The sequence below is a fragment of the Zootoca vivipara genome, chromosome 2 (assembly GCF_963506605.1).
Source record: "Zootoca vivipara chromosome 2, rZooViv1.1, whole genome shotgun sequence".
In the NCBI taxonomy this organism is placed as follows: domain Eukaryota; kingdom Metazoa; phylum Chordata; class Lepidosauria; order Squamata; family Lacertidae; genus Zootoca; species Zootoca vivipara.
Window position 1 is genome coordinate 37,273,228 of NC_083277.1, and position 21,049 is coordinate 37,294,276.

Below are 21,049 nucleotides of genomic sequence, written 5' to 3' on the forward strand. Positions count from 1 at the left end.
CTGCAAACCCGCTGCACCCCGTTTCCTCCTACAGAACAGCTGTTCCAGCGCCACGGCCCCTCCCCGCTGCCTTTTCCTAGCTCTACAATTTCGCTATCCTGAAAGCGGGGAGGAGCCTGCAGAATGCCCATCATCAGCTCGGAAGGAGATGGCGCAACATTCTACTCGCACCGCGTAGCTCCTCCCTCCCTCCCTCTCTCTCTCCAGCCGCGGAGCGATCCGGGGCCCCTCCCTTTCCCCATCCCATCCATTGCTCGGCGCTCGGCACCCCCAGCCCTCTCCCTGCCGCACGGCCACCGCCTCGGCGGAGAGCCGCCCCTCCCACCTGCGCCATCGGTGCCTCGGCGCTCGCCCAGCTGCCGCCCGCGCGAGGAGGAGGCCCCCTCTCCCCTCAGGTCAGTCGGGGCGGGATTCGGCCCTTCAGGTGCCGTCACTGATGCCGCCTCCTCCTCGGGCGGGGAGGGAAACCGCCGCTGCCGCCCCTTCCCCTCGCGCAGGTGTGAGGGGGACCCTCTTGTGCCTCCTCCGTCCCACTTGGGGGGTTGTCGCGGGGTCTCTTTGCGGTGCCGGGGTGGGTCGGGCGAGGCGGCTGTCGGGGTGTTGTGTGTGTGTGTAGACGTCGCTTTGAGCCCCCCCCCCCGCACTGCCTTCCCATACAGTCAATACTCTTGGGGTTGCCTCTTCATGGGGAGCGGCGGGTGTGTTTGTTTGGGGGTGAAGACGCCGCCCTCCCCCGGCAATGCCACGGTAGCAGCTGGAGTTCATCCTCAGGATGTCGATAGGGATTTCGGTCTCGCCCCCCCCCCAAAAAAAACCCCTCTCAAAACCACCGAGCCCTTCTTTCTTGCCCCGCGTTGGCTCCTTTCCACTCATTTTTTTTTTAAAAAAACGTCTGGGGTTAGATAAGAGCGACGCTGGTTGGTCCCAAGGGATGCCGCTCCTTTCCCTGACAGGTTGGCATGTGTGTTGTGTTCGCCTTTCACAGCTGTGTGATGCGGAGAGATTAAGGAGATTAAAAAACAACCACCCAAACCTCTCTATGCATCACCTGTCAGGAAGCTGTTGTTGCCTGTTCAGGAATCCTGCTTGAACAAAAGGAAGCCTCCCCGCCTGCTGTTTTTGAGAGGTGCCTGAGCCAGCTGTGTGGGTGTGTGGCCTGATTCGCATGCCCAGACCAGGAGGGAACAGCATCTTAGGCCTCGTCTACAAGGAGCAGGTTTGAGGTGGTGGCTTGCCAAGGTGGAATGCACCACTTCAGTTTGCGGGTGAAGGATTGGATTTTTGGAGCCCCCCCCCCCTGTGGGAAAAGGCCCTTCCAAATAGAAGACCAATCTAGCAAGCAGAGGGTTGTCCTACAACCTTTTCCCCTGATGTGATAGGTTTCTGTTTACAGGGAGTCTTTTTAAACCAAGCGTTTGCCTGCAGTCCAAAGTGGTACAGGCTATTATACTGCAGGTGGAGACCAAACCCTTTCTCTTTTGTTCTGATGATTTGTATGGGGGAAGTAATAGGGAGATTCCAATTGGCTTGTAAGGAACATGTCAGGAGGGGCTGGATTATAGTAATGATCTGAAGAAAATGGAGTGTGCGCTGTGATTTGTGTGATAACCCAATTCCACAGAATGCTAAGGTGATGAGGGAGTCAGTGTATGTGTGCTGAAGTATTAATGGATCTCTCTTAGTTGAACCATTCTTGTCTTACAGGCTATGATTCCTTTGAAACAATGAATTGGTATCTTGCCTTAATAATCTAGTTTTGTCAATGTGCATTTTTAATTATTTTATTTAAATCATTTCTATGCTGCTTTATGTATTTTTTGAAACAATCTTAAAGTGGTGTAAAACTTACCTTAAAACATCAAATAGAACATTTCAAATTAAAACATTGCAAATTAAAGTCAAGTGCAGAATACACATTTAAAGCAGCATGATTAACAGGAAAACAAAAATCTTCCCTTAAATTTTAAAAAACCCATTCCAAATAAAAAATGCAGTAATACAGTAAAACTTCATATATACAGCATCATTAGCAACTAAACAAAATAATTGAAATGAAATCTGCACCTGTGCTTCCTCTACCCCAGTAACATCTCGCAAGTATATCCATAGCAATTTTCTATTGCAATAATAATATTATAATAATTTATTATTTATACCCCGCCCATCTGGCTGGGTTTCCCCAGCCACTCTGGGCGGCTTCCAACAGAAAAATAAAATACAGTAATCTATTAAACATTACAAAAGCGTCCCTAAACAGGGCTGCCTTCAGATGTCTTCTAAAAGTCTGGTAGTTGTTTTTCTCTTTGACATCTGAGGGCATTCCACAGGGCGGGCGCCACTACCGAGAAGGCCCTCTGCCTAGTCCCCTGCAACTTGGCTTCTCGCAACGAGGGAACTGCCAGAAGGCCCTCGGTGCTGGACCTCAGTGTCCGGGCAGAACGATGGGGGTGGAGACGCTCCTTCAGGTGTACTGGACCGAGGCCATTTAGGGCTTTAAAAGTCAGCACCAACACTTGTGCTCGGAAACGAATTGGGAGCCAATGTTGCAAGCCTCTCTCTGCATTCCTACCAACCATACAGATAGCACAGCTAACACTTAGCCAACCTTTTCTCACCAAGCAAACGCCTTGTAGCAGATTATACCTTTTTTACTTTGAGCTAATCAAACCTGGATGTTCCTTATACCACCCTGGTTTTTCCTCCACCACCACCTTTGTGTGTTAAACACATGTAGATGGAAGCATGATGAAAGAGGATGTGGGGCTGTATGTTTAGCCTTGTCTCAAAGTCATACTGCTGTTCTGCCCCCACTGCTGCCACATTGAGCATATCAGCTCAGGGTTTTAGCCCAACTCTCTGGAGCAGATTTGGGCATAGGAGGAAGAGAAAGGAATTATAATTGTGCAAGCAGCAGTTATTCTGCTCATGCAATGACTTAGCTGGATTCAGTTCCATAGCAGCAGCTTGCTTGGTCTACTAAAGAAAAAAGTGTACAGTTAAAGGATTACTAAAAGATCTGTTTGTTCATATGTATTATGATAGGTTTTATATGAAGATTAGTTTTTTTAAAAATTGTGGATGTTGATAATTTAAAAGAAACAAGATTTGCATTTTGAATGCAATATACTCTACATTTGGCTTTTTTAATAGACTTAGATGGAATTTTCACTTTCATAAGGTACAGTATTTCTAGAGCATCCTAATTACTGCCAGTCTTTATTAATTTTTTAAGCTGACATACTTATCAAATGTACATGACTTACGTATTTATGAAATGGATATGATACGTGGTGATTTTTAATTATGTTTTCTTACCATTGGGTGTATATGCTAAATTTAATAAAAGATTAGAGAAAGTTACTGAGTTGAAAGGTCATCTTATTTAAAACTGTTCCTGGATCTCTTTCAGGGCAATGTTTTGCACAAGCAACAGGAGCAAAAGCTACTTTCTTGCTATTAGCCTACTTCTCTAGTGATGAATGGCATGCCATTGTTCCACTGCTGCTGAGACCTGGAGTGTGTCAGTATCTTTAGAGTCCTTGGACCACTATGGCAACGAGCTACACACCTCCATTTGATGACCCCGGGGAGGTGAGAGAGGGTTTTCTATGCCCCCTTTGTCTGAAGGATCTGCAATCATTTTATCAGCTTCAGTCTCATTATGAAGAAGAACATTCAAGTGAAGATAAAGATGTTAAAGGACAACTCAAAAGTAAGGAAGGCAGTAGCTGCTGACTGTTACGGTGTAAAATATAACTCCACCATATTTATCATTTGTTGACTTGCATAATTTGTAATACCCTGTTTCTCATATTTTAAGATATACCCATAAAATAAGCCATAGCAGGATTTTTAAGCATTCAAGGAATATAAGCCATACCCCGAAAATAAGACATAGTGATAGGCGCAGCAGCAATGCCGTCCGCGGCAAGAGGAGGAAAAATTAAGACATCCCTTGAAAATAAGCCATAGTGGTTTTTTTTGAGGAAAAAATAAATATAAGACGTGTCTTATAATATGAGAAACACGGTATATGTGTATATGTGTATACATGTGTATATTTGTGTATATGTAATATGTGTCTGAGTTACACAAAAATTCATTAGGAAGAATAGAAATGCAAATAATGTTCAGTTCTACAAAGTAGAAAGTTGGTTACAAATGCAGAATTTTCATTCATTTCTGATAGCACAACTGTCTTTAGTCCATGAAACCCTGACAGAGGGTTACAAAATCTTGAAATGTTTCAGCTATTCAAAACTTTGGAGAACTTTTCCTTCATTAAAAGAATTTAATTAGCATTTACTAAGGATTAAATACATCTTGATGTCATAATTTGGATTTGATTTCAGTGTACAATTCCTTGTGGAAGGCTTTACAGAACAATGTTATTATGGTCTTGCTGATGATAGCAGCTGTTACACTTACTTAGAAAAAAAAGCTGCACCGTAAGGGTTTGCACATACTGTATTTCTGCCCTTAAGGACATATACACAGCCACATTGCTTTTAGTTCAGGAGTGCTCCTGATTGTCATAGTGATTTTGACATACTCACCTTTGCTCAATGATGCTTTCAAACATTGAGAGTGTCTTTTGGGAATAGTCTCATGGAATAAAACATGGCATGAGAACTAGAGCTTAGTAATTGTACCATTTCAGCCATTGAATATACAAATTACTAGCAAGAGCTGAAAAATAGCTTAAGCTATAAAAATACAAAAGAAATGTAATGTGTTCAATCACTAATTATGGGGTACTTTTTCCTGTTTAAATAGCCAAGAACTCTGTAGTCAGTTCAGAGTGAATTGCAAAAAGCAAGCAGTTGTATTGAAGTGCTAATTTTCTTCACTTGTTACAAGTTGTTTCCCAGTTCTTTGAAGGGTTATTAAATGCGTCATTGTTCTGCCTTTATAAAGTGCTCTTGTATTTTACTTTGTCCGGTGTTCTGTTTCACAAATTGCTTTCCAAATTAAGGCTGTCTCCAGATACAGAACATTCCTTTGAGGTGCCAATAATTGGACTGACTGATTAACTAGCACATTTGTATTCTTGTCAGGTTGGGCCAGGTAGAAGTATTTTATTTGGATTGTATTCTTATGTGAAGCATTTACACAGGTCTTCTCACGTTCAGGACTCCCCCCCCCAAACTTCTAATTGCATTCCTCTGAGAAGGTAAAACATGATTCTGGTGGTCAACAGATGCAGGAGGTGGGAGGCAGAATGGTCAGTTATATTGCTCAAAGTCTTAGAGGCAAATATCTCAAGGAAGTTTGGAAGAAGATGGGTAACTCTTATAAGGATGCTTAAATAAGTGTTTGTGTGTGTAATATGTAGCATTTGATCTTCTTTCAGATCTGGTCCAAAAAGCTAAAAAAGCAAAGAATAAATTGTTGAAACGAGAAGATGACCGAACTGATGGAGGGCCTCAGGAACGATATGAGTCTTACAGCTATGGTGGAGTGGATCCATATATGTGGGAGCCCCAAGAATTAGGTAAACAGTCAAGAATGATGGAGATAATGCACAACTTTCACTGGGAAACCCCCTGATCTCCACTGGAATCTATGTATAATGATGCAAAGTTGTCAGGAATTAATAGACCTTTTAAACAGAAGATATTTCTGAAACACTAGGGTCACAATCTAGTGCAAAACTATACACACACACTTATTTTCTATTGCTTAATTGTTTGCTTTGTTCTTAAACATTCTTGCTTAGTTTTGTATTTGATTGAGACCTAGGATTACATTGCAGTGCAAATAGAAAATATGTAATAGTGTTGTGCCATTGGTTTAATGTAAGAAACTCCACCATGACTGCAAGAACTTGTGGCATGCCAGTATGTGAAAAAATATATTTTTAGTAAGTTGGGCTTGACCAGTAATTGAGAGATCAAGACTGTAATCCTGTACTCACTTACCTTGGAGTAAGCTTGATTGAACTCAGTAGGACTTGCTTCTAACTAAATATGTATGGTATTGTACTCCCATACATAGCTTGTAGTAGCCAGGGAATGTTGTTGCTGTTGTCTTCTGAAATCATATAGGCAGAAATAAAGAGCAGTATTTCATCAATAAAGATCACAACAGAATGTAGTTACACATGTACACAGAACACTATGAAACATATTTCATTTTTTGACATTGAATTTCAGCCTGAGCTGCATATAAGAGTGAGAGAGGAATAACAACATATTAAACTGCCTCTTAACTAAGAATATAGAGTTGAATGACTTTGGCAAGTTTTCTAACAGTGTTTCTTACCAGGTGCTACGAAGAGCCATCTTTCTGATTTTAAGAGACACAGAGCAGCCAGAATTGATCACTATGTTGTGGAAGTCAATAAATTAATAATCAGGTTAGAAAAGGTAAATGGGTTACTCTTGCATTTTTCACATTTTCATTTTAAACTATATCCTACTACAGTATTGCTTCTGATGTGTGGATAATAGTTTTGTTTGGTTCACAATCTCAAGTGAACTGACTAACAGGTGGATTAGAACATAATTATCCTTTGGATTCCACATGTCTTCAAATATTGCTTGGTCTTCAAATTATTGCTTGCCTTGAAACTGCCTTGGCCGCTCTGATAGAAGACATTTTGGGGAGAGAGATGGCTGAGGAGTGACCCCTGTTTGTTTGCCTTGGTCTCTTTGCAACTTTTGATATTGTTGACCACAGTATCCTTTTGAAGTTGTGGAAGGTGTGGGGTTAGGGACACTGTATTATAGGCATTCAGCTCCGACTTTTGAGGCTTCTTTTTATTTTTTCCTTCTCTATTAGAAGGACAATAAAATCTGCCCAATACAGTACCAAGATAAGTGACGTAAAGGAATGCTCAGGGGACGATACCTGATTTTAGCCAAATAAACTTAGGAAAGCAGATGTTTAGTAGATCCTGTAATATTTTTGAGTCCTGTGCTGAACTGTTGTAAAGAGTAGAAAAATTGTATTAAGACCTCTGGTTTTTAAATATTTTTACAGCTTACATCCTTTGACCGAACCAATACAGATTCTGCAAAGATAAGAGGTAGGTGCAAGCATGTTCGACCTTTGCTAATTTGGATTTCATTATTGATGTTCGATAGATTTTCTCATTCTATTCCAGCAATAGAGAAGTCTGTTGTGCCTTGGGTTAATGATCAGGATGTGCCATTTTGTCCAGACTGTGGTAACAAGTTCAGCATAAGGAACAGACGTCACCACTGCCGCCTTTGTGGGTCTATCATGTGCAAGAAATGCATGGAACTGGTCAGCCTCCCATTTGCAAGTGAGTACAGTGATTTGGTATAGATGTCTTGAACCCATGTCTCTGATGCTAGAACTAACTTTCTCAGGTTGGGGGTCTGTGGAACCAAGAAGCATGAGGGGCAAGGCCCACTCAGCACCAGCTTCAGGCGGGTAGGAATGGTGGTAGGGGTTTTTCTGGAAACCCTGGATTTACAGTTTTTCTTATAAATGGCTATCTAGGGCATAAACCTCACTTAAGGGCTCTAAAGGCTAAAGATGGTGATGTGGGGGGGTCCTGATTTAGTTCTTTCTAGCAATTGTGCTATAAAATTGGCACTTGATATTTCCTTTTTATGATGAGTTACTGGAGTTGAGCTGAACTGAATTTTTGAAACCATATTCAAGACCAGCGTTTTGTGGCTTGTGACCCTTATATCTTCTGCTTGTATCATTCCAGGCAAACTCACCACTGCTAGCAAGGAAGCCTTGGCCTCTCATACTAGCCCAAACTGCTCACCCAACAGCATTCAAGGCTCTCGCCGTGGCAGCATCAGTAGTGTGAGCAGTGTGAGCTCTGTCTTGGATGAAAAAGATGACGATCGCATCCGCTGTTGTAGACATTGTAAAGACACTCTGCTTAAAAGAGAGCAACAGATTGATGAGAAAGAGTACACACCAGATATCGTGAAACTTTATGAGGTAAAATGACACTAAATAAACAGGAACTGGAAGTGAAGTGGGATTTTCCAGTTATCAATAACTTAAGCAGTATTATTATTACTATTATTCTTATTGTACAATATACTAGGTGCTGTTCACCTTAAAAACAAGATAGGCCTGTTCCAATGACATGTAACTTCCAGCTAAATACTTCTAAGGATTAGTAAAGAGGAAGTAAGTTTAACTTTATAGTTTTAAAGAAAGTTTTAACCTGGTATTTTTAAGTGGGTTTCTTTTAAAGTTTGGTTGGCTGAGAAAAGATGTATTAAAAAATTATAACTGAAACTGTTTACTCTGATACAGCCCAGATCTAGTTGTGGCCCTGGCTATTAACAGATACGACTTACTCATCTAAGCATGCTAATAAATTGATTAAAACATTCCAGTTGCCTTATAGCCTCAGAGTAAACTGGTTTTGTAACTTTTGTAAGAGAGATCAGTTATTGACAATGTTACCTTAACAGATGTGCAATCTGAACCATGTTTACTTGTAAGTAAGTCCTACTGAATTCAGTGGATCTTACTTCCATGTAAGTGGGCTAAAATTGCAGCCATGGCGATCTTAATTAGAAATGGTTTTAAAATCTGGAGTTCCACATTTAAAATCTGAGACCTGGTCTCCCGAAAGAATAGATCTTGATTCTCTGGATAGCAACTACTACCAAATATTAAGTTGTTACACACAGAGGACAGGAAAAATTGAAGGCATGTGAAGCAATTGTGTATCTGATTTGTTGCTATAAATAACTTTATTTTAATCTATTAATTTTACTGATTAAAAAAGAAACTCCGACTTTGCATGGAAAAGGTTGACCAGAAGGCCCCAGAATACATAAAGATGGCGGAATCATTAAAGTAAGCCTATTCAGTTACATTTTTAATGAATATGTCTTTAATATTTAATGTTCAAGAAGAAAGAAGCTTGTGTTGTCTACACACAACACACACACCATTAAAGCCTGGTTGTAGTTTCATATTAATGGCTGGATATAAAGAAAAAGGAAATTGTGAGGGGTGGGAGGATGCTTGTGGGCATGATGCATAAGCTCCAGTCAGCAGATTAGAAAAATCAATATTATTTTATTCCCCTCCACATTATGCTCAAGATGCATTCTGAAGAATTCTGCTGAACTTGAAAACTAGCTTGCTACTTTGACATCTCAGTAGGTCTTGATAAAGTAATTACCCTACTATTGGATCAGATTGGCTACCTAGAATTTTTGTTATATTAACAAACTATGACCCAATACAGATGTCACTTCCAGATTCTGTGAAGTCCTTCTGAGCTTATTTTTAACCTCACCAGCTTTGTGTGATGCATACACAAATGTATTGTCTGAATTTGCCCTTATCCTGTGCTCCTACTTTTTTTCTGTGCTAAACTGACTTTTTTGTTTTACAATTTATATTGGAAACCGCCCTGTGATCCTTGGATGACGGATAGAAATTTAATAAATAAAATAAAACTCAGTGCAAAGTCCAATGCTCAATAGTTTGATCTGAGATGGGACCAGTAACAGGTCTTTTAACATGAGAACTTGTTCACTTGCAAGTTATTCATCACACAAAACTGATATGTAAAATTGTTGTTATGCAATCAATTTTTACATTATCCAAAAGTGTGAATCGTCCTTCAGATAATAAATGTAAAAGAGTATTAATGCTTCCTGTGTTAGCACTGTCAGAGGAATATTTCCACATTTCTGAGTAAAGATGCTACATAGGGTTTTTCCTCTCTGTGCTTTAACTTCGTTGTTTTTGTAAGGTGTGTTTGTGTGTGTTGGATATTGGATGTTGTGAAACTCAATGGTGTTGGCAGGCCTGATGAACATGAGGCAATTTTGCTTGCTATCAGTTAAGGGTCTGCACATGCAACATTGCCTTTGTTATCCCCAAAGAAGAGCCTTTGAAATAAATCTGTCCCAAGCTCCTGAGATTTCATCTTCTTGTTAACTATGAACAACACATTTTCAACTTCTTGTGCTTAAAGTGTCATACCTAGAAAGTGCCACCTTGGCAAGCTTTTAACGTAGGGCCTTGGCTCAGTTTTGATAATGGAACTCTGCCTCGTTTCTAAACACGTTTGCTGAAACGGGTGCATTGGTGTAGGCTTCAACAAAACCACTTGCCAGGGTAATTGTGGTAACAATGCATGTTTTCTTCCAGTGTTGGGGAGACAACTTACAGTCTGGAACATGCTTACAGTCTTAGGATGGAGGTGCAAAAAATGTATGAGTTAATAGATGCTCTAAGGTAAGTGACAGAACTCAAGAGGAGATTTCTGTATTTGTATTTTGTTTTTTGTGCTTAATATTTTTATATTATGATATTGTTATATTGTTTTATATTGTTATTGTTTATCTTTTTATATTTGTTGGAGTTATGTTTTTTTCTGTAATGTTTTTAAAGAAATAAAGAAAGCTTTTTTAAAAAATAATAATACTTAAAATACTTAAAAAATAAGCATACTTAAGACAATAAATTTCAGTCAGTAAATGTTGATTGTAGTTTGTATTGTGTTGTGATCTTAGTTGGGAAATATTTGGCTCAGACTCAGTATGTTTTAATCAGTGCCCAAAAGAAGTAAAACTGATTTGATTGGGCTAATTTGGAAAACTCTTCAATGTGCATTTTCCTCTATGTGCACGCATGACAATACAGTCCTGTTGTTGGAGAGTTCATGAATGTCAATGACAAAATACTGTGATGAAGTGTGTACTGGAAGCAGTGCTAATCTATCCGTTTAAAAAAAGTTACCAACAATTTACATTATGTAACTGGGACAACATAATCGGGAAGATTATTTCATATGCTTACATATTGCTCATAGTTGACTGTTAAGTTCGTATTGCTGATACACTTGTGGTTTTTGTGTTCAGCAAGAAGATTCTGACTCTGGGACTGAATGAAGAGCCACAACCTCATCCCCGAACATTGCAGCTTCAGAGAATGATCAGATATTCAGCCACACTTTTTGTTCAGGTAGGTCATCTAGGAGGGAGGAGTTGCTCTTAGGTATTGGGGGGGGGATTGTCTTCAGAAACAGGATACAATATGACATACAAATGTAAGAAGGCCTGGAGGCCAAATGCCTCTCTCTGTGGCCTTGAGTGCACCAGGCTGCACTCTTTACCAGCCTTGTTCCACATTCTCAAGTTCTGTTGCTCTTCTGGAATGTATTCTTTAACTCTGATAATTCCTTTTGCTTACTAGAATAGAGATAATCTTGCTTGCTTGCCAGGCAGCTAGCTTTACTTTTAGCTGACTAAAAGTATTTGAAAGTTACTTGAGTCACAGTGATTGAAACACTGGTACTGTATGTAAGTTTGAAGTTTGAACCCATGTTGCATTTGGGCTTTACAGACACAAACAAACCCGTGACTTAACCCAATGCATAATTAAGGCTGCAATCTTACACACTTTTACCTGGGAGTAAAGCAGATTTTGCTCTGAGGCTTACTTCTGAGTAGACGTGCATAGGGTTGCACTGTAAGCCTCACAGCTCAGTGACCCAGATCAGGGATAGTAGGAACATAAGAGTTGGAGAGTCTTTAACATCTTCTTTGACTGCTCCAATTTTTAATAGATGAGCCAGGATCCACATTCCATCTCGCATGTGCAAAGGAGAAGCCACACTCCCTAGTGATGTATCTGAAGAAGTGTGCATGCACACGAAAGCTCATACCAAAATATAAACTTAGTTGGTCTTTAAGGTGCTACTAAGGAATTTTCTTATTTCCCTAGTGAAAAGTTGCTTTTCGTGCTGCCTGAGAGCACATTTACTGGGAAGGGGCTGTCCCCCCACCCCTGCCTGGGCTCAGTGGTAAGGACAGTGGTAGCAGGAACCGCAGAACTAACCAGAGGTGTAATATGTAATTCTTTTCCTCTTGTCTCTCACACCACTGTTTTAATACTGACTTGTAAGTCACATTGGGGATTTTTTAGGTCGAAAGGTTTTTGTTTTTTACAAAAGCAAGCTAAGATAATTAGGAGCTTCACTCCAGGTACCTCTACCCTAAGAGATTTGGTGGGTGTAAGAGCCAGAGCTCCTTTACAATATCCTCCCCAGATACCTTTTTTCTGGCACTTAAGCCTTTGTCTTTTAGGTGTCAGATGTCTGTGCAGGAAACTGCACAGAATACATAATATATCATAGTTATACTTACATTTGGGTTTTTTTTGGGGGGGGGGGAGCACAGGGAACTAGTGCATAGGGGAGCCAGGTATGCCGTGTTTCCTGAAAAGAATTCCACTTGACCTGTTTTTGATCCAACTTCTTGTACTGTAAGCTGCCTTGACCATATTTGATGGAGAAGTGTTTAATTCCCCCCCCCCCAAAAAAACCCCAAATGTAAGTGTAACTATGATATATTATGTATTCTGTGCAGTTTCCTGTTTCTGAATAAACTTGAGAGCTTGATAGCCCATCCCTTTTTAAAAAACAATATTTTGAAAACATTTCCTCAGGAAAAATTGCTTGGTCTGATGTCGTTACCAACCCAGGAGCAATATGAAGAATTGAAAGAGAAAAGGAAACAAGAACTGGACAGAAAACTGCAGATGGAGAGACAGGTGAATATTTCAGTCAGTATGTCGATTAAAACTAGTGGCTCTTTAATATCATGTTGAAAGTCTTCCTTCCTAAGTTAAAACTAAGTTTTAACTTAGTTGGTCTTTAAGGTGCTACTGAAGGAATTTTTTTATTTTGTTTCGACTTAGACCAACATGGCTACCTACCTGTAACTAGAACTGTTGAAAGTCTTGTATGCCATGTTCAATGAAGTTAGTGGGGCATACTTCCATATAATGCAAATAGGAGCAAATGAAAACAACTAATCCTTTGCAACTTCAGATGTTATTTCCACACCTGCTTTATTTATTGGTTTGCTTGTTTACTTGTAACTAGGCAACACTTGAAACGCAGAGACGATTGGAGGAGAAGCACATGGACTATGCTTCCAGATCTTTGGTAGCATTTAATGGTGAGGTGTCCCGGCCAAAACGGGTTGCAGTAAAGAAAGCTGAAGGTTGGCTGCCCACTGCGAACTTATCTCGCCAGCAGGAACTCACAGATCCACTTCTGCAGCAAATTGACAATATAACATCCTTTATTAAACAAGCCAAAGAAGCAAATCGTCTCGATGAGGTCCAGATGTTGCAGGAAAACCTGCGACAACTTCAGGATGAATATGATCAACAGCAAACTGACAGAGCCATTGAGCTTTCTAGAAGGCAAGCCGAGATGGAGGAGATGGAGAGAGAACAATTGCAGATCCTTTGTGAAAAGGAATGGGAGAGGGAACATAAAAAACGAATGTCTCAGCACTCACGGACACGTTCCCTGGATTTCAGAGAAGTGAAGCACAGTAAGTTAGAGATTGGGAAGGAGAGCATAAACCAAATAGCACAGGCTTTGGACCTTGATACTCCTCAGAATACAAGTAACCCAGCCTCTAAAGCATCTTCACCATGTGGTGGTGACAAGCTCCAAGCGCAAGAGAGCCCAGTCTTTCCTGGGCAATTTCTAGAGATCCAAGAGCATGACAGCGTAATAGAGCAAAATAGAAATGTTCCCATAAACCCTTTTGAAGATGAGCCAGTAATTAGCACTCTAAAGAGGGAACACGATAATCCATTTGCTGAAGATTCCTCCGCAGTGGCTTCCTTGCCCACCCAAACCTTGCACAGTGATAAAAAAGAATATAACCCATTTGAAGACGAGGAGGATTGTCATCAAGCAAATGGAGTAGCTGTCAGTGCTCCGAATCCCTTTAAAGATGCTGTTGGAAATCCATTTTGTGTGCTCGCAGGTCGTCAGGAATCTGGAAATCCATTTGAGGAAATGTCTTCCTCCACGAATCCTTTTGAAGAGGATGATGATAATGAAGTGTCAAGGGAAGACATCATAGAAGAGGAGCTACTGCTCCAACAGATAGATAATATAAAAGCTTATATTTTTGATGCCAAACATAGCGGGCGGATGGATGAGGTTGAGGTGCTAACGGAGAATTTGAAAGAACTGAAACGCACACTAGCGAAACAGAAGGAGAAATCCAGCTAGTTGCTGTTTCCGTGCACATACAACTTTACAATTCTCTGACTGTCCCAGAGGCAAAGGTGGGCAGGTGGAATTAAAATGTGAGAGGGAATTTTGGGATTGACTCTAATTGTCTGCACTTTGGCGTGGGTATTTCCACTATTATTCAGACTTTGCTAATACTGTCCACACTATTATTATTTTGTAATAACCTAAAACTGTGTCACAGACCATTTACAAATCTAAAACGTATCACAACCAGTTTTTATCACAACCTAACCTCTTAACATGGTCATGCTTCTTGGCATTCCTTTTATTTCAGATGTGAACTCTGTAGGCTAATACGGAAACAGATGCTTTAAGGTGCAGGAAAATACAATCCTTCCCTCTGTGTTTGGTTGTTGCAGTATTACAGACTGGCCTTCTAAGCTGGCTTTTCCACTAATAAGGGACCCAGACTGCCTGCTAAATTCTGTGTCAAGCATGAAATAAGATGGTGCCTTAGCAGATGTGTGTTACTGCCATATATGCTAAGGGCAAGTGTTAAAAAGCAGGTTGCTGAGATGCAGTGACCTGCACAGTACCAAGGCCAATGATCTGACTGTGCAATACAAAAGATAATATAAAGGGATTTTAAAGTAGATTTGGGTAGATGTGATGTTATAGACATAATATCTGTTTTAGAAAATGTAAACCCCAATGAATTTCTGTTCCCTCCATCACCTGTTTTTCAGGGCTTTTATTTTATTTTAATAGCTTCCTCTAGTGAACCCTGGGAACAGCACCTTTTGTTGAGGGTGCTGAGTTTTCTTGTTGCTTTCTCTAAGAAGTTGCAATTCTCAAAATTCCCTGGCTAGCGGAAATGCTATGACTGTTAAACCGATAACTGCAGCATATGCATGCAAAGTGGGGTGGGGGGGTGGGGAGAGCACCAGTTATATACCATAAGGGAGAAAGTCTGATTTCATTGGAAAAGCAAACTGTTAGCTAACTATGATCTGATCATGTGAAGATGGCCTTCCCTCAGTTTTTAAACAACACTTAGCTACCTCTATCAAGGTTTGACACCTGTTTTGAATATAAAATATACTGTTCCCTTTATAAATCCAGAATGGGCACATTATCATGGTGTGTGTTCCAGGAGAGCACAAAGCTCAGGTGTTTGGGAGATTAATCTACCAGCCATTGTTGCTGTGTAGTTTCTATTATTGTTGTGGAGGGTCTGTGCAAACCCACACCCTGTCAAACTAGAGGCTGTGAAGCAGCATAGCTTGGGTTTGGGTGGTTAATTTTTCCATATAAAAACTGGTTAATTATGTCCTTTGGATATTTCTTTACTCACTGGATATTTCCAGTTCAAAATATGAACTGAATTTTTTGGGGAAAGTATAAAAATAATTGTATGTAACTGAAGGGATATCAAAACAATTTCTGGTTTCAGTTCTGCTGAATGAACATGATTTGGTCACATTTGATTATTATTTTTTAAGAATGAAGAACAATTTGAATGTTACACATGGGGGCTGACTCCTGAGGATTATTATGGACTTCTAGAAATCAAATTTTGCTTCAGTCATGAGTGGGCGAAAGGCCCATTAGTTGGGACCTGAGTTAGCTTGGCTGTATAAAAAAATGTAGATTTTCACACATTCAAAAGCGTTGGCTTAAATACTACACACAGAAACAAGGGATTAATCCAGGAGTAGCAAGACACTAATAGCTGGTTCAGGATTTCTAAACCTGAACAGTAATTCAAACTGTTGGGATTCCAGAAAAATGTTTACAGAGATGTGTTGTTACTTGGGAGGTGCTTAATATGGTCAAGAGTAAAAGTAGCACTTTACAGAATCAATTCTATATAACTTCTTTATTTGGGGCATGGCTTTAGGCGATTTAGAAAAAAACCCTATTCCTTCTAGTTTCCCTTTCATTCGATTTTTCTGTCTGGTGGGAGGAATATGCTCAGTTAAATAACTAATTTAATATACATATAGTATTGACTAAAACTGTTTCAGTGGTAGCTTTGGTGAGGCGGGGTAGGAGGAAAATGAGCTCAGCTACAAAATTAATTTGATTTACAAAGTATTGACTAAAACTATATTGTTTAAAAAGCACTCAGAATTGCATTGAGCCATCCTGTGGAAACAGACCTGAAGACAGAACTTGGGGCAAGAGTAGTAAGGGCAGATGACCTAAGAATTTAAGGTGTTTTTCTTTTTCCTAATTGGAAATAACTGGGATTGGGCTTGTGGAACAGGTGCACCTAACAAATCTAACAGGACAGGCTAAATATTGGGTAACCAGAGATGTGTAGTAAAATGCAGTAAATAAATAAATTTATGTATATAGCTAAAGTAAGCAAGCACCACAGCTTTTATGTGACTACTAGCTAAGGAGCAGTGGTTTGTCTAAAACAAAACCATCTATACTTTATTCTAAGCATCAAGACACCAGACTTAACTGGCATACTTTGTATATCCCAGCCAAAATGAACGTTTCAGTGGCTTTTTTTTACATTTAAAATATATTTCCTTGTTACATCAATTCTGCCTTGTTTTTAGGTACTCCAAGGTCTAATACTCTTTAAAGACATAGTATTGATGTATTTTTACTAGTAACTATGTTGGTTTGTAGCTCTGACTGCGAGTAAGTGTGAAATGTAACTAGCCTTCTTGATAGGATGGTGGTAGACTCACATTTTGACAGCCTTCCATTTGTACTACTGAATTTACACTATGAAACAGAACAAAACCATGCCATTGTGAGAATTAACATTAAAGACATCTGTTTATATACTTGCATGCACTACTCTTAATTTGGCAAGCTTCGAAGAAATAAAATAACATGTTGGTTTGTATGTGTGATTTTCGTGTTAAATAAGAGGCCCAAGTCAGTTGCTGCACTTTCAACAAGCCCCTTCCCTTTTGAGTTTTCCTGCCAACCTAGCAGTTCAAAAGCACGCCAGTGCAAATAGATAAATAGGTACCACTCTGGCGGGAAGGTAAAATGTGTTTCCGTGTGCTGCTCTGGTGTCGGTGTTTCGTTGCGCCAGAAGCGGCTTAGTCATGCTGGCCACATGACCCGGAAAAACTGTGGACCAACGCCGACTCCCTCGGCCAGTAAAGTGAGATGAGTGCCACAACCCCAGAGGCGTCTGTGACTGGACTTAACTGTTAGGGGTCCTTTACCTTTATCTTTTTTTAAAGAACAGCCTTAACCAAAACTGGGGGAGAAATGCAGTAAATTTTAATGCCAAGTTTTCTCAAGGCCCTATGGTTTTGAATAGAAAAAAATATTTTGACTACACCACCTCCACCCACTAGCTCTTGTGTTTTTCATATGGGGCAGCTCAACCTATTACCAGCAAAAGCAGTTTGGGGGTTGATTCAGTTTTGTTACTTCATTCTAAACTTTTAATTTCTGTGCCCTGGTAATTTAATTCCTGCCACGTGTACATTACGCAAACCAGCCTCATTCACGCTAGTTGGATAGACAGACTTCAGGACTGGTCCTTCTCCTTGCCTATCTAACCACTGGAGATCTTTTTAGCTACCTTTGTTGCCGGGACTTTAGCAGGCATTATTCACTCTTGCATGGATGTATTTGCTTTTATAAACACCAAAACTGTTTAACCATAACCATAACCATGCTGTTTAACCATAACCATCTCTAGGAAGTCAAGCTGACACCCAATACAACCCATACCCTGCCCTTTTCCACTGCTCCTACAGATCTGCGGCATACCTAAAACTTGCACATAATCCAGAGATTTGTTAAATCCAGAGCCTTTGCCACTAAGAGCAGCTATTTGAGTGAAGGGGGAGCCTGTCCTCCCAAGACCAGGCACATATATAGACAGGATTCTGTATTTGGATGGTTGTATGTTAGACAAAAAAAGCACACGATTCATTAAACCAGGGTTCGACCAAGATGTGTTCTCCTTTGATTTAAAAACAAATGGCAAACATATATATTCACAATCCAGTCCATCACAAGAACAATTCCAGAATTTATTTAAAAGATTCATCCTTACTTGTTTTAAGTAAGTCCAGATATTTTTCTGTTACTTAAATGATGGTTTGTAAAAAGACCAATGTGTTGTCATCAGTGTTAAGATGCCCACTTGCATGTCAGTCTAAATGCTTTACTCCCTGCTGTAGAAAGTTGGCTTAGGAAGCAGCACTCTCTTTCATGGCAGTTTTATATTTCCCAGTCATCTCCTTTGGTAATGGCACTTTACCAGGGCAGGGAATTTGGCCTTCAATTTCACACATACATTCCCGCAAGTGGTACTTTTTGGGGCCAAACGTTGCGGGATGCCGTAGCTTCATTTTCTCTTGTGCTTCTCCCTGCAGTGTTTCCCTACAAAAAAGAAAAGAAATTTGGTGTAAGGACAAGTGCTAGACAGTAATCAATGCATCGCAAACTAGTTCACACATAATTCTTGAAAGTACAGTTGAGGCACCCGTGACCCTCCAGGTGTTGGGAGTGAAACTCTTGACCAAACTGGCTATGGCTATTAGGAGTTAGAAGGCCCCAAACCTGGAAAGCCACTGGTCCTCTCCTCTCTTAATAGCAAATTATAATTGTTAACAATGACTTCCTCTATCACAAATGATTGTTTGGTATTTGACATGCTGCCGCCTCGCTTCATTTCATGTCAAACTGCTGGGAACATATGACTGCTGTAATAATAGTTCTGCCCTTGAGTGCTTAGGGCTTCTCTCAGTATTAAAGCTGCTCCAAGTCTGCCGTGCTACTCATTTGGCACCACAGGGCTGTGTTACGCTAGGACTGTAGGAACATTAACTGCTGCTAAGTTTGACTATTCTCTAAGCTCCCCGATATTTGAACATTTTGGGAAGTGCTGCACAACCTTTATCCACAATAAGCATTTAGTGTAAGCTTGTAATTCGCAGATCACCTGGAACAAGCAAGCATTGCCTCCAGGTGACCAGGCTTTTGTAAATTTAAAGAATGAAGGTGTTTTTTTTCCAGCCTTCTCAAGACATCAAGTGGTGCCACAAATGGCTAAATAGGTCATTTATGACAAAGGATATGTGGGTTACATTCCGGAAAGCTTATTTTAGGGTCCAGAACTCAAGCCTGCAGGAGGATGGAGTTTTAATAGCATGTTTGTGTGCATTTAAAACATTGCCCTTATCCCAGTCTAATTGAATGGGGTAGATTCAAAAGTTTGGTTCTACAGCCAAAAACAAGCAGAGCCATGTGTGTGTGTGTGTGTGTGTGTGTGTGTGTGTTTTACTTACTCGCTTTTACCAAGAACTTTCTTAACATGTTCTGCGATCTCTTTGTTAGTCTTCTCTTCCACATCAACCAGGACTTGCTCTCCAGTATCTGCAGAGGAGAGAGCATGACAGGGTATCTACAGGCAGCTGCCTCAACCAGGATGCTCTGAAGACACCGTCTTCTTTGGAGAGTGATCCTACCCACCTGTCAACTGTCAGTCTTGGGATGATGTTTGTGCCTAAGCAGAGGGTATTCCAATGCACTTCAACAAAAGCTAAACAAAACCATGCATGTTACTTACCTAAATAGAATTTTAAGAATGGCGATGGTGTCATGTTCTTAAACATCACAATCTGAAGCCAAGGGTTTTTGTACTGAATCTGAGGTATGTTGAAAAACACAAATTTTCTGTGGAAAGAGCAGGAGAAAAGTAAGGAAGAGAGTGGATGCACTCAGCCTTTTAGAATATGAATTCAGTGAAACTTAAGACTCTTGCCAAAGAAAAGGAGAAAAAGGCGGCTCTGTGTGTGGGACAGAAAAGGCATCAGATTCAGGAGGCAGGAACCCAAGTTCAGAGGTGGTTTCCCTCACCCTCCAGTATATCTCATAGCAGATATATCTGCATAAGCAATGCCAAAATAGCATGCTAATCAGTTGCTGAAAAACCAAAATGTCCATGAACACTGAGGAAGAGTAACAAAGTTACTGTGGTGTAAATAAAAGCTACAGGGAGCCAATATGATGCAGTGGTTATAGTGAGCTAGGATGACAGCCCCTGTTCAAAACCATGCTCAGCCCTTTTGAGGCTTTCGAGATGGTAGCTGGCTCAAGTTATTTCAAAGGGTTGTTGTGAAGATAAAATGGAAGGGTGAACTGCAAAGATGGGCTGTGCATTATTTTATTTATTCGTTTCATAAAATGTGTATACCACTTGCTTGTTTTTTTATTAAAAAAAATCTCAAAGTGGTTCACAAAAAGGAATAACAATAACAACAACAACAGCAAGCTGTTGCTTCATCTGACTGCATGAGGAAACTGTGCTGTCTCAAAGCGGGCCGAGGAACATTAGCTGCCCAGAAAGCAGGACTAGATCTAATGAGCTTGAACTACAGGAAGGCAGATTTCAGTTGACCACTGGAAGAAACTTGATGGTATAAGAGGAGCTGCTAGGCAATGGAGCTGATTATCTAGGTAGACATCTCTGGAGGTCTTCCTGTTCCGAATTTATCCTGCACCGGAGCAGGCAATGGACGAGGATGGCCTGCGCAGGACCGACTCCAATCCCGCATCTATCGGTTCCCCTACGCCAGGGGGACAGCTCGGCTTGCGTTGGGGCTCCTTCCCCAGCCCCTGCACGAAGTGCACAGCGAGCGCGGAGAGATGCGCAACAATCCCTGGGACAGGGGGACGGAGGGAGGCTCCTTGCTCGAGGGGTCCCCGCTCACCTGGCTCCTTCGCTTAAAGCCCCCCTCGTGTTGTAGTTCACCGTCATCACCTTCACGGCGTCCTTGAAGATGATGTCGCCTTGGTTCAGGTACTGCAGCGTCCTGCGGATCGGGAACCGGCCCTTCATCGGCATGGCGGCGGCAGCCGGCAGCCCCGCGCGCACCGCGTAGCCAAGAGCGGCGGCACGAGTCGGCGGCGCAACTTCCTTGCTCCGACCCACCCGGGCCGGAAACGGAGCGCCGATCGCAAGGGGATGCGGGAATTGTAGTTTCCGGGAGCGCGGAGGAGGAGGCGGGACGAATCGGAGGGTAGGGCATCGGAAAAGGAAGTGCAAGCCTCGGGGGCTGTTGACACTGCGATCCGAGA

The 21,049-nt window shown here is 41.1% G+C and overlaps 2 protein-coding genes across 4 annotated transcripts; one reads left to right on the top strand and one right to left on the bottom strand.

The window, feature by feature from the left end:
- The first annotated feature begins 274 nt into the window (after positions 1 to 274).
- RBSN (rabenosyn, RAB effector) lies at positions 275 to 14,904 on the top strand. Of its 3 annotated transcripts, none has more exons than XM_035106536.2 (12): positions 275 to 395; positions 3,410 to 3,712; positions 5,354 to 5,494; positions 6,268 to 6,368; positions 6,985 to 7,030; positions 7,109 to 7,270; positions 7,688 to 7,929; positions 8,735 to 8,805; positions 10,117 to 10,203; positions 10,830 to 10,932; positions 12,418 to 12,522; positions 12,857 to 14,904. In XM_035106536.2, exons 2-12 carry the CDS (start codon positions 3,550 to 3,552, stop codon positions 14,009 to 14,011), a joined length of 2,376 nt encoding a protein of 791 aa, XP_034962427.1. In that variant the 5' UTR covers positions 275 to 395; positions 3,410 to 3,549; the 3' UTR covers positions 14,012 to 14,904. The 3 variants fall into 3 exon arrangements, with proteins under 3 accessions (XP_034962427.1, XP_060127367.1, XP_060127368.1); XM_060271384.1 differs by having other exon boundaries at positions 310 to 497; XM_060271385.1 differs by lacking the exon at positions 275 to 395 and having other exon boundaries at positions 960 to 3,712.
- Positions 14,905 to 15,482: 578 nt separating this feature from the next.
- On the bottom strand, positions 15,483 to 20,915 carry MRPS25 (mitochondrial ribosomal protein S25). The gene is made up of 4 exons (XM_035106533.2): positions 20,683 to 20,915; positions 19,539 to 19,645; positions 19,258 to 19,345; positions 15,483 to 18,349 (listed from the first exon to the last, which is right to left on the bottom strand). Exons 1-4 carry the CDS (start codon positions 20,814 to 20,816, stop codon positions 18,157 to 18,159), a joined length of 522 nt encoding a protein of 173 aa, XP_034962424.1. The 5' UTR covers positions 20,817 to 20,915; the 3' UTR covers positions 15,483 to 18,156.
- Positions 20,916 to 21,049: the final 134 nt, after the last annotated feature.